Here is a 12,431-nt window from a genome sequence, read left to right as displayed (position 1 = left end):
ATGACTGGTTTTGTGATTTGAGTAGGCACGAAAGGCCCTCTGCTGCCAACAAGAAAAGGTAAGGAGAGATGGGATCTCCCTGTCGAATGCCACGTGTAGGGTTGAATTCTTCCAACTTTTTTCCATTAAACATCACTGAGAAGGATACAGAGCTCACCATGTTCATGATGACAGTAATCCAGGGGGTAGCAAAACCTAGCTTCTCCATGATAGCTCTAAGGTATTCCCATTCAACTCTGTCATAAGCCTTCATCATATCAAGCTTGAGCGCACAAAAGGAATTGCTTTTTGCCCTGTTCCTCTTCATGAAGTGTAGGCACTCATAAGCTGAAATAATATTGCCCGTAATTAGCCTTCCCGGTACAAAGGCGGACTGCTCCTCAGAGATTATATCTGGTCGGATGATCTTTAGTCGGTTTGCTAACACTTTTGAGGCAATCTTGTAGAAAACGTTACATAAACTGATAGGGCGAAATTGTGACAGTAACGTGGGATTAGATACCTTAGGGATTAAGACCAGAAGTGTATCGTTAACGCATGATGGGCTCTCCTCCCCACGAACAATGCCTAGGACGGCCCAGGTGACCGCTTCTCCACAAACATCCCAATGGCGTTGAAAGAAATGAGCAGGGAAGCCATTGGGTCCCGGGGACTTAGTAGGGAACATCTGGAACAAGGCCATTTTCACTTCCTTCTCCTCATACGGTGCCATCAAAACTGCGTTCATTGCTGGTGTCACCTTGACCGGGACGTGTTCCAGTACTTCTGCAACTCCCTGTACTCCTTCTGACGTATACAAATTTTTGTAGAAGTTCAGGGCTAGCTGCTGCATCTCCGTCATATCCTCTGTGAGCTCGCCATCAACCCTTTGCAAGGCTTTTATCAGATTTTTCCTACGCCTCATCGATGCTTGCATATGAAAAAAATGAGTATTATGATCTCCAGCGGACAACCATTCAATACGATGTCCAAATGAGTATTACATGAGCTCTTCCCGTAAATATAGCTCGATGAGCCTATCGTTAATTTTAATTTCTGCATGAGACGGGCCCGTCCTCGTCGGCTCATTACGTAGCCTGTCAAGTTCTTTCTTGAGGCTGCGAATCTCCCCTCGAACACTTCCGAAAGAAGACTTTGCCCATTCTCCCAAATTGTTTGCAAGCGCGTCCAATTTTGATCGAATTTCGTTCGCTGTTAGCTGTCCCCCGGGTTCCCATGCAGTCCGAACTGTTTGCTTCAACTCCGCATGAGTGTCCCACATTACCTCATATTTGAACCTCTTCTCAGTCTTTGCTCCTGGACTGATTGTGGCAAGGTGTACGAGAATGGGCGAGTGATCAGAAGTTGCAGCCGATAGATGCTCAACAGCTGCGTTAGGAAAGAGCGTGCACCACTCGGTCGTCCCAAGTGCCCTGTCCAGGCGCACCCTTGTGAACGACCCTCCTGCTACCTTCTTCTCATACGTCCACTTTCTGCCAGTGAAACCGAGGTCTATCAGACCACACACATCCACTGCATCCCTGAATCCTTGGATCTGGGTTTGACTACGAGTACCAATTCCATCATGCTCGTCATATCTGGGCACTTCATTAAAGTCTCCCAAGCACATCCAAGGCATATTATGGAGAGTGGCCAGATTACACATGGTTGTCCAGGTTTGATACCGGAGGTGCGTTTGGGCCTCCCCATAGAAACATGAGAGCCTCCACGGTTCTCCCCAAGCATACTGATTTTGACATCTATATGATACTTGGAGTAACCTAAAATCTCCGTCTTTATTTCATTGTTCCAAAAAATACATAAACCTCCACTCCTACCGGAGGAATCAACAGCAAAAGCATTGTCATAGCCTAAAGTACCCTTGAGATTTTCTGCTCTATCACCGCCAATCTGGGTTTCAACAATACATAGTACTTTAGGGGCAAACTTTCTCGCGATTTCTCGCAGCTCTTGAATTGTCGGGGCGTTGCCAATCCCCCGACAATTCCAGCTCAAGAGATTCATTGCGCACGGCGGTCCTCCCCGGAGGAGGCCGCCAAACGCGCACCATTGTTGTTGTTGATCTTGCTAGCCGGTGCCTTTCTTCCATCCCTTGAGTTATTCTTTTCAGCCTGCATAACAGTTTTTGTTCTTTTGGGGTCTTGATTTGGGGGTTGACTCAGGGGAACCTGATTCACAACTGCATCTTTGACCACCAGGGCGAGCTCCAAGCCTGTCCCTTCCTTTGCTGATTCGGTCAGGACTGCATCTGAGGATCTTTTGCGACTCAGTTCAGGGTCATCAACTGCACTAACGACCTTCTCTCCCCCCTTGGCGATACCACTTCCAGCTTCAGAGAAGTTGCCCCTTGCTGGCTGCTGCTTCTGGCTATTACTCCTTCTCCTGGTAGCCCAGCTGGTGGTGGCCGACGCACGCAGATTCTTGAACACCAACACAGACGGTGGGTGAACGCCATCCCCATGTTCCTTGAACTGATGCCCCATCATACCACACACCTGGCACCAGTCCGGTAGCCTCTCATAGCGGACTGCAAATATCTCTCGTTCGCCACCACGGATCAGTGAGGTGGCCTTCTTTAACGGATTACGAACATCCAGCCGTACCCTTACCCTGAAGAAATTTCCTTCAAAATCGAAAGAAGCGGGTTCCGCGTCAACAAACTCACCAAACTTGGAGGCCAACGCCTTAACTTTACCATGATACGCCGGGGGTAGATCAATGATCCGGGCCCATATCTCAAACTTGTAGAGTTCGATCGTAGAAGGCTTGGTGAATCCATCGTACGGGGCAATGATCACAGGGTTGCCCTTGAAGTGCCACGGACCTCCCTGCGTCACTCTTTCCCAATCACCCAAACAATCAAATTGCATTATGAAGAGATTCTCCTCTAGAGTTTTTATCTTCACCGGCCTCGCCAGATCCCAAGCTGCACGCATCGTGCGGAAAAACCAGTAGTTGCTGAAGTCTTTATCCATATGAACCCTGACCAAGATCATCCAGCGGAGATTCTCATCTGCCGGTGCATCTTTGTCCTCAAAAACCACGTCATCAAGGTCGTCCTCATCGAGGGCTAGTTCCTTCATCATATCCACCAGGTTTACTTTGCCCTTGTTCGCTGTAGAGGTGCTGCCTCGGTCCGCCATGATAAACCCTAGAAGACAGATCGCTCCCGCACGGGAGCACCTAATCCTATCCCCGCCAAAAAACTCTGGATCCCTTCCAAGGCCGGGTGGCGACCCGAAGGACGCCCCTGGATCAGCCCGAGAAGAAGACGCAGTTCGGTGGGGGAGGGATCAGAGGTCTCTACGTCGCCGTCGGCGCCGAGAGGAAGGTAAAACCCTAACTAGAGGGGATCCATTGTTGAATTGCGCCTGCAACACGTAATAGTACGAGGGCTGGTCTTCTTTAGTGCCAGCGACCTGGGTGGGCCTCGCTGGGCCCTCAGGCACGATCCAGCCCACCAATGAGACGAGCACTGATGGGCTTGTCCAATAGGTGTCCGGGGGAGCAGTTTTTAGGAAAGATTTTTGATCGGTTTTCCGTGTGGTTTTTTCCATGTTTGTTTCTGTGGTAGTTAATTTTGACCATGTTTTTTCACGTGGTTATTTATCCCTGTTTGTTTCTGTGATTGTTTTGAACTTTTTTTGCGTGTTTTTTCATGCTTGTTTCGGGTGGATCTACATTTCTTTCATCGGGTTTCCCCATTTTTTGTGTTTCTTCATCGGTTTTATTTTTTATTTTTTTATTCTTTTAATCAACACGTGCGTACTTTCTTCAATACACATTCTACATTTTCCGTATACATGTTTTTGATACACGTTGATCATTTTTTGAATAATTGATGTACATTTAAAAAAAATACATATGTTCATTTTTTTTTCAATACATGTTAATTTTTTTTAAAATGCACATTGAATTTTTTTAGTGCCATCAAACCTTTTTTAGAATAGGAGAATGTTTTTCTACATTGCATAAGTATTTTAAAAATTTTGAAGATATTTTTTGAAACATGTGCACATATTTATAATTTTATCAATGGTACGTAGTATTTTATTAATATGTCACGTTTTTTTGGAAACTTGTGAACATTTTTAACGTACATTTTGTTTACAGCCAATGACATTCTTAAAAGTTTCATGAACTTTTTTTAAGTACTGCATAAACAGTTTCTAAACACTGCATAATCATTTTAAATATAAATATTTTTATTTTAGGATATTTGGGAATATGAATAAAATTATGAAAGAAAAGAATAAATCAAAGATAATGAGCGATCAAAAGGAAACGAACGAAGTAGCATCCCACGCAGCTACGTCTCTTGGTCCAGCCCATTTAGGGAGCGCTGCACGCGCCATTGCGCTTGTGGTGGCTATAAGGGATACATAGCTGCACCCTGTAGCGTCTGTGCATACTGTTCATCTTCCACCTCCAGATTCCTTTTCTCAACCATGAATTCCTCTATGATTCCTGTTCGTAATCCCGACCAATGATTGATTCAAACTACAGGAAGAGATCAGATCCATTCAAACTACAGGAAGAGATCCTTTGGTTTGGAGGAATTTCATAGGAATTTTAGAGGATAGGAATTTTATAGGATTTTTTCCTTTAGAGCCCTTTGGTTCATAGGAATAGATTCCTATTCCTACATAGGATTGGTTTCTATCCTCCACATTTCATAGGAAAATAAAAATGAGCCTAAACTCAATGGAAAAATTCCTTTGGTGTCAACCAAATGACATCTCGTTTCCTATTCCCACTCATAGGATTTGAGATACATGCCATCTCATTTCCTACAAAATTCCTATTCCTATGATAATCCTATCCTATGAACCAAAAGAGGCCTCACCATGACTCTGATGCGAGCCATGATTGAAGAGTGCCCGAGGATGAAGGCGCTGCACGACATCTTTATGGCAAGCACGAGCAATTCTGAATGGAAGTGGGTTGATGTAGACCAAAGCTTAAGGTGAGGTCCGATCCGTTATTGCGGCCCGATCTTTCACGACACTTCTTCTTCAGCAGTAGCAACCTCTCGCCCGCGCACGAGATGTACACGAAATAAAGGGTTTGAACCTTGTGGCTCAGCACGAGAAAACCAATCTCGACGACGGTACTCACGCGCAAAACAATTTCCTCACACAGAAATCGCAACACAGAGATTTTCTAAAGCTTCCTCCAAAACTTAGGGATTTTTAGACAGTTTCCCCCAAAACTCGATACGGGTATTTACCCTAAAAAGACATTGTGTCTATTCATCAAAAATAATCTCCTCTTACAAAGAACTAGATTGGCTTTATATAATAGCCGCACACCTAACTATCTTGGGAAGCAAGGCTTGTTACGTACACTTAAAAAACAAGGAAACATCGTAAGCATATGATAACCGACTTGTGATCTATTTAACTAGACAAAAACTACTAGATTTGTTACATGGCCGCCAGCTTTATTCTTCTGTTGGTGGACCCCATCCGATTTCTTTTAAGCATAGGAGACTCCACATGCAGCACGTCCTTTCACCTGCCTGGTATTCCTTGCGTGGAAGAAATAAAAACAGCAGGCAAAGCTTAATCCTGGACCTGTACTTTTTAAATGGATCTGATCTCTTCCTGTAGTTTGAATCACCAATATTCTTCACGTGCGCATGTGTACCAAGGCAGCCAAAATCAATATACATGCTCACGCTCATTGCGTTCTTAGGTGCAACAAATATCACTTCCTCTTTTGGCCGAACAACAACAATCTTTCTTGGCCGAACCACATGGATACATGTAGCGATAACTAGTTCATTGCCAAAGCTTGATTCTAAATATGACGGTACAACGATATCACCAACAGTGACTAATGGAGCTGCAAAAACATGATTCTGGTTGGCAGCTTGTACATTGTCGTTGTCGTTGGTCTGACTATAGTTGAGACTGGTCATATCATGGGTGGTGTGTGTTGCCCCGCCCCCGACCTCGCCAGCCATGACAACCCCAAGCGCGGCCCTGTAGTAGTGACGTCGGCTTCATCAACGACGTACACGACTGCGACTATGCGTCTTCTAAATAGCGTGTGCCTCGCCAACGAATCCCACGAGCCAAAGGTTGTGACCTCCTCTCCTACCTTAGTGTCAGCCACTAGTGCAGGAACCCTTCAGGCCTTCTTTGGTTCATAGGAATTTTATAGGATTTCTATAGGATAGGATTTGTAAAGGAAAATTTCCTTTCAAGCCTTTTGGTTTGTAGGAATGGATTCCTATTCCTATATAGGATAGGAATCAATCCTTCACATCTTGGAGGAAAAAAACATTAGAAGACTCAATGGAAAAATTCCTATTATATGCATCAAATGACATGTCTTTCTCTATAAGAATTGAGATGCATGTCATCTCACTTCCTTTGATTTTCATATTACTATAGCATTCTTATCCTATGAACCAAAGGAGGTCTCATAGTATTTTGGTAATAACAACGTCTGGCAAAAATGACACGCCGTCGCAAACTTGGCAAAACACAAGCAGTGTTTAGCTAAAAAAGCATACTACTGTTGTCATATTACTAGCAGTGTTCCAAAAAATGACACGTTGCTGCTAAGATACACAAAGAGGGCTCTTATGCCAAGAACTACCAGCAGCGATTCAATACAAAGGCTCGACACTAGTATGTACTATATGAACTAGCGGCGTGCGGTCAGAAATGGTCACCACTAATATCATTTGCATCCTACATTTACTGGTCTGCCTGTGTGGGTTCAAACTACTTGCGGCATGTACAAGTAGTTCTCTTTTTAGAAAAGAAGGATTATCCCCGGCCTCTGCATCTGGATGATGCATGTAGCCATTTTATTAATTATTTACAAAGATCTTACAAAGTAATAGATTATGTAGTCTGAAGCCACCATCTTAGCAACAACTGTCGCTACTTCTATTCACCTGATGAAGGGGTGCCGATAGTCCAAGCCTAATACCAAACAGACATCGTACAAATGCCTAACATCTAAAGGCAGAGGCCCCAACCAAGCCACATACTGGGTTTGGGGCACAAACTGGTCCGACACACTCTCTGTGTCGTCGCCACCATCTTCCCCCAATCAATCTTCAGAGCAGAACTAATGCACCAACCTTGCTAGGCCTCTCTGCCATCGACGCCACCATGACCCCAGACAACATCCTCCCGCGCGAGTCCATCTCCGCGCATCGGACTCCGAGTCTCCATAGTGCCACGCCGACGAGATCCGCCGCCATCAATGTGTAAGATGAAGCACTGCTCCACCAAAGAAGCCGTCTTCTATTCCCTCGAGCCCGTGTGTATCTCCATGAATGACGCCCCCAAGGGGGAAACAACACCAGAGCGCCGCTGTCATCCGATCTACTGGTCTACGATTTGCTCCGGTGGTAGCAAAGAGTGGCCTTGAGCTTCTCCACGGCGATGCCTTCAAGAAGGAAATGCCGCAAACAACGCCGCCACCGCCAGCCTTGGCAGTAGCCGAAAGCAAGTTTTCACCCAGATCTGTTTGAAGAAACTCAATCTCACGTGCACGGGCTGCCGCGTCCAGTGACGTACCGGGAGCGGGATCCCAAGATCCATCGCCACCAGCGCTGCCACAAGGACCCACCACCTGGCCGTCATCCCTGACGAAGGGTCGGCGCCACTGATGACCCGCAAGTATATGGGATTAATTTTAGCCTTTTCGATAAATAAGAGTGTCGAACCCAACGAGGAGCAGAATGAAATGACAAGTGGTCTTCAGCAAGGTAATGTCTGCAAGTGCTAAAATTGTAAGTAACAGAGTAGTTTGATAGCGAGATAATTTGTAACGAGCAAATAAAAATAGTAGTAACAAAAGTGCAGCAAGGTAGCCCAATCCTTTTGAGGCAAATGATAGGCTAAAACAGTCTCTTATAATAAGCAAAGCGGTCTTGAGGGTACACGGGAATTTCATCTAGTCACTTTCATCATGTTGGTTCGATTCGTCTTTGCTACTTTGATAATTTGATATGTGGGTGGATCGGAGCTTAGGTGTTGTTCTTACTTGAATATACCTCCTACTTATGATTAACCCCCTCGCAAGCATCCACAACTACGAGAAAAGTATTAAGAATAAATTCTAACCATAGCATTAAACTTTTGGATCCAATCGGTCCCTTACGGAATAGCTCATAAACTAGGGTTTAATCTTCTGTCAGTCTCGCAACCCATCATCTAATTACTACTCCACAATGCATTCCCTTAGGCCCAAATATAGTGAAGTGTCATGTAGTCGACATTCACATGACACCACTAAGGGAATCACAACATACATACTATCAAAATATCGAACACATATCAAGTTCACATGATTACTTGCAACAAGATTTCTCCCGTGACCTCAAGAACAAAAGTAACTACTCACAAATGATCACCATGGTCAAGTCAGAGGGGTATTAAATAGCTTATTGGATCTAAACATATAATCTTCCACCAAATAAACCATATAGCAATCAACTACAAGATGTAATCAACACTATACTGGTCACCCATAAGCACCAATCTATAGTTTTGGTACAAAGATTGAACACAAGAGATGAACTAGGATTTGAGATGAGATGGTGCTGTTGAAGATGTTGATGGAGATTACCCGCCTCAAGATGGGAGAGTTGTTGATGATGATGATGACGATGATTTCCCCCTCCGGGAGGGAACTTCCCCCGGTGAAATCGCTCCGCCGGAGGGAAAAAATGCTCCTGCCCAAGTTCCGCCTCGAGACAGCGGCACTCCGTCCCGAAAGCCCTCTCCTTATTTTTTCTAGGTCAAAATGACTTATATACCAGAAGATGGGCACCGGAGGTGGGCTGGGCTGAGCACAACCCACCAGAACGCACCTGAGGGGCCAGGCACGCCCTGGTGTCTTGTGCTCACCAGGTGGCCCCCCTCCAGTGGTTATTTGCTCCAGTATTTCTTATTTTTTCAATAAAAATTCCTCGTGGAGTTTGAACCCATTTGGAGTTGTGCAGAATAGGTGGTCTGATGTAGCTTTTCCAGGTCCAGATTTCCAGCTGCCGAAATTCTCCCTCTTTGTGTGAACCTTGCAAATTATGAGAGAAAAGGCATTAGAATTACTTCAAAAAGCATTATTATGCATAAAAACATTATAAATAACAGTAGGTAAACATGATGCAAAATGGACGTATTGATGTCGCTTGAAGCTACGACGGTATTTCCCCAAAGAGAAAGGGATGATGCAGCACAACGACGGTAGGTATTTCCATCAGATATGAAACCAAGGTTATCGAAGTAATTTCTAGCCCTAGATCTCCGACAACAAATGTATACTTCAGCGAGGTATGGAAAGTGAGGACAGTTCTGCAAGAAGAAGCATCAAACGGTCACATAGAGATTGTGACTCTGGTCATGGAGATGCAGGAAGCGTTCGATGAGTATTGGCAAAACTCATACGTGTGGCTGTCAATACCTGTCGTGTTAGATCCAAGATTCAAGATTGTTAAACGCAACATTGTACGTGACATAGGGATAGATAGAGATAGGTGTTTAAGTGCTTTCGGTTGCATAGATGATACTTATCTCTTGTAAACCGAACTCTCTTTATTCTCTCTTATCCCTTCTCCTCCAAGCATGTAATCTCAACAACTTGTATGCGCTATCAGGGATGTGCGCCCCTGCCTATAAACATGCATGGCGCCCCCTCATACGAGGGTAAGACGCTTTCCGCCTATCGCACATGGTAATCAGAGCATCCTTCTTCCAATACATCTAGTTTCTCCAATCTCCATTAGTGCTTAGCATGTCTTCCTCCGGCTCCTCCCAGATCGGCCTCAACAGTCAGGTCACGGAGAAGCTCACCCGTACGAACTATGTACTGTGGTGCGTCCACATCATGCTGCAGCTAAGGGGAGCAGGCGTCTTCAGCTATGCTGATGGCAGTGATACGTCCATTCTGCATCATGCTTTTATATCGATATTTATCGCATTATGGACTGTTATTTCACTTTATGTCACAATACTTATGGCTATTTTCTCTTATTTTACAAGGTTTACATAAAGAGGGAGAATGCCGGCAGCTGGAATTCTGGTCTGGAAAAGGAGCAAATATTAGAGACCTATTCTGCGCAACTCCAAAAGTCCTGAAACTCCATGGAACGTCTTAAAAGAAATAAAGAAAAATCCACGCCAAAGATGAAGGCCAGGGGGCCCACACCCTTCTCACGAGGGTGGGGGGCGCGCCCCCCTAGGGCGCGCCCCCTACCTCGTGGGCCCCCTGGTGGCTCTCCGATGCCCATCTTCTCCTACATGAGGTCTTTCGATGAGAAAAAAATGAGGAGGAACTTTTCGGGACGAGACTCCGCCGCCACGAGGCGGAACCTTGGCGGATCCAATCTAGAGCTCCGGCAGAGCTGTTCTGCCCGGGATACTTCCCTCCGGGAGGGGGAAATCATCACCATCGTCATCACCAACGCTCCTCTCATCGGGAGAGGGCAATCTCCATCAAAATCTTCACCAACACCATCTCATCTCCAAACCCCAGTTCATCTCTTGTATCCAATTCTTGTCTCAAAGTCCGAGATTGGTGCTAGTAGGTTGCTAGTAGTGTTGATTACTCCTTATAGTTGATGCTAATTGGTTTAATTGGTGGAAGATCATATGTTCAGATCCTATATGCATATTATTACCCCTCTGATTATGAACATGAATATGCTTTGTGAGTAATTACGTTCGTTCCTGAGGACAAGGGAGAAGTCTTGCTATGAGTAGTCATGTGAATTTGGTATTCGTTTGATATTTTGATAAGATGTATGTTGTCTAGCCTCTAGTGGTGTTATGTGAACGTCGACTACATAACACTTCACCATTATTTGGGCCTAGAGGAAGGCATTGGGAAGTAATAAGTAGATGATGGGTTGCTAGAGTGACAGAAGCTTAAACCCTAGTTTATGCGTTGCTTCGTAAGGGGCTGATTTGGATCCACATGTTTCATGCTATGGTTAGGTTTACCTTAATACTTTTGTTGTAGTTGCGGATGCTTGCAATAGAGGTTAATCATAAGTGGGATGCTTGTTCAAGTAAGAACAGCACCCAAGCACCGGTCCACCCACATATCAAATTATCAAAGTATCGAACACGAATCATATGAACGTGATGAAAACTAGCTTGACGATATTCCTATGTGTCCTCGGGAGAGCTTTTCCTATTATAAGAGTTTGTTCCAGCTTGTCCTTTGCTACAAAAGGATTGGGCCACCTTGCTGCACTTTATTTACTTTTGTTACTTGTTGCTCGTTACAATTTATCCCTTCACAAAACTATCTGTTACCACTTATTTCAGTACTTGCAGAGAATACCTTGCTGAAAACCGCTTATCATTTCCTTCTGCTCCTCGTTGGGTTCGACACTCTTACTTATAGAAAGGACTAAGATAGATCCCCTATACTTGTGGATCATCAAGACTATTTTCTGGCGCCGTTGCCGGGGAGTGTAGCGCCTTTGGTAGGTGGAATTTGGTAAGGAAAAATTTATATAGTGTGCTGGAATTTACTGTCACTTGTTACTATGGAAAGTAATTCTCTGAGGGGCTTGTTCGGGGTATCTTCACCCCGTCCAGTAGAGTAAAGAGTTGCTCCTCAACCTACTGAACCTATTGAAAATGAAATTCCTTATGAGTATCCTTCGGGTATGATAGAAAAACTGCTAGCTAATCCTTTTACAGGAGATGGAACAAAGCATCCTAATGAGCACTTAATATATGTGGATGAAGTTTGTGGATTATTTAAGCTTGCAGGTATACCCGATGATGTTGCTTAGAAGAAGGTCTTCCCTTTATCTTTGAAGGGAGACGCATTGATATGGTATAGGCTATGTGATGATATGAGATCGTGGGACTATAAAAGATTGAAGCTGGAATTTCATCAAAAGTATTACCCTATGCATCTTGTTCATCGTGATCGCAATTATATATATAATTTCTAGCCTCGTGAAGGAGAAATCATCGCTCAAGCTTGGGGGAGGCTTAAATCAATGTTATATTCATGCCCCAATCATGAGCTCTCAAGAGAAATAATTATGCAAAGTTTTTATGCCCGGCTTTCTGAAAACAATCGCACCATGCTCGATACTTCTTGTGCTGGCTCTTTTATGATGAAGACTATTGAATTCAGATGGAATTTATTGGATAGAATTAAACGCAACTCTGAAAATTGGGACATCGACGAAGGTAAGGAGTCAGGTATGACACCTAAGTTTGATTGTGTTAAATCTTTTATGGATACCGATATTTTCCGTAAGTTTAGCACTAAATATGGACTTGACTCTGAGATAGTAGCTTCCTTCTGTGAATCTTTTGCTACTTATGTTGATCTCCCTAAGGAGAAGTGGTTTAAATATCATCCTCCCATAGAAGTAAAAGTAGCTGCACCTATTAAAGTTGAAGAAAAGACTGTCACTTATAATGATCCTATTG

At 44.2% G+C, this 12,431-nt stretch overlaps 2 protein-coding genes across 2 annotated transcripts; both read right to left on the bottom strand.

The window, feature by feature from the left end:
* Nucleotides 1–979: 979 nt before the first annotated feature.
* LOC147986867 (uncharacterized) lies at nucleotides 980–1,609 on the bottom strand. The gene has a single exon (XM_087542179.1). The coding sequence runs from the start codon at nucleotides 1,607–1,609 to the stop codon at nucleotides 980–982; it is 630 nt and encodes a 209-aa protein (XP_087398305.1).
* A 391-nt stretch (nucleotides 1,610–2,000) lies between these two features.
* Nucleotides 2,001–2,870, bottom strand: LOC147986866 (uncharacterized). The gene has a single exon (XM_087542178.1). It carries the CDS (start codon nucleotides 2,868–2,870, stop codon nucleotides 2,001–2,003), a length of 870 nt encoding a protein of 289 aa, XP_087398304.1.
* Nucleotides 2,871–12,431: the final 9,561 nt, after the last annotated feature.

Source organism: Triticum urartu, chromosome 2A (assembly GCF_056163025.1).
Source record: "Triticum urartu cultivar PI428250 chromosome 2A, HENAU_Tu73, whole genome shotgun sequence".
NCBI lineage: Eukaryota > Viridiplantae > Streptophyta > Magnoliopsida > Poales > Poaceae > Triticum > Triticum urartu.
The sequence above is the reverse complement of the archived record's forward strand: the minus strand, read 5'-3'. Positions and strand labels throughout refer to the sequence as shown.

What these genes read in the sequence shown, in the direction of transcription:
- LOC147986867 (XM_087542179.1), bottom strand. Translation starts at nt 1,609, where the DNA reads ATGTGCTTGGGAGACTTTAATGAAGTGCCCAGATATGACGAGCATGAT.
- LOC147986866 (XM_087542178.1), bottom strand. Translation starts at nt 2,870, where the DNA reads ATGCAATTTGATTGTTTGGGTGATTGGGAAAGAGTGACGCAGGGAGGT.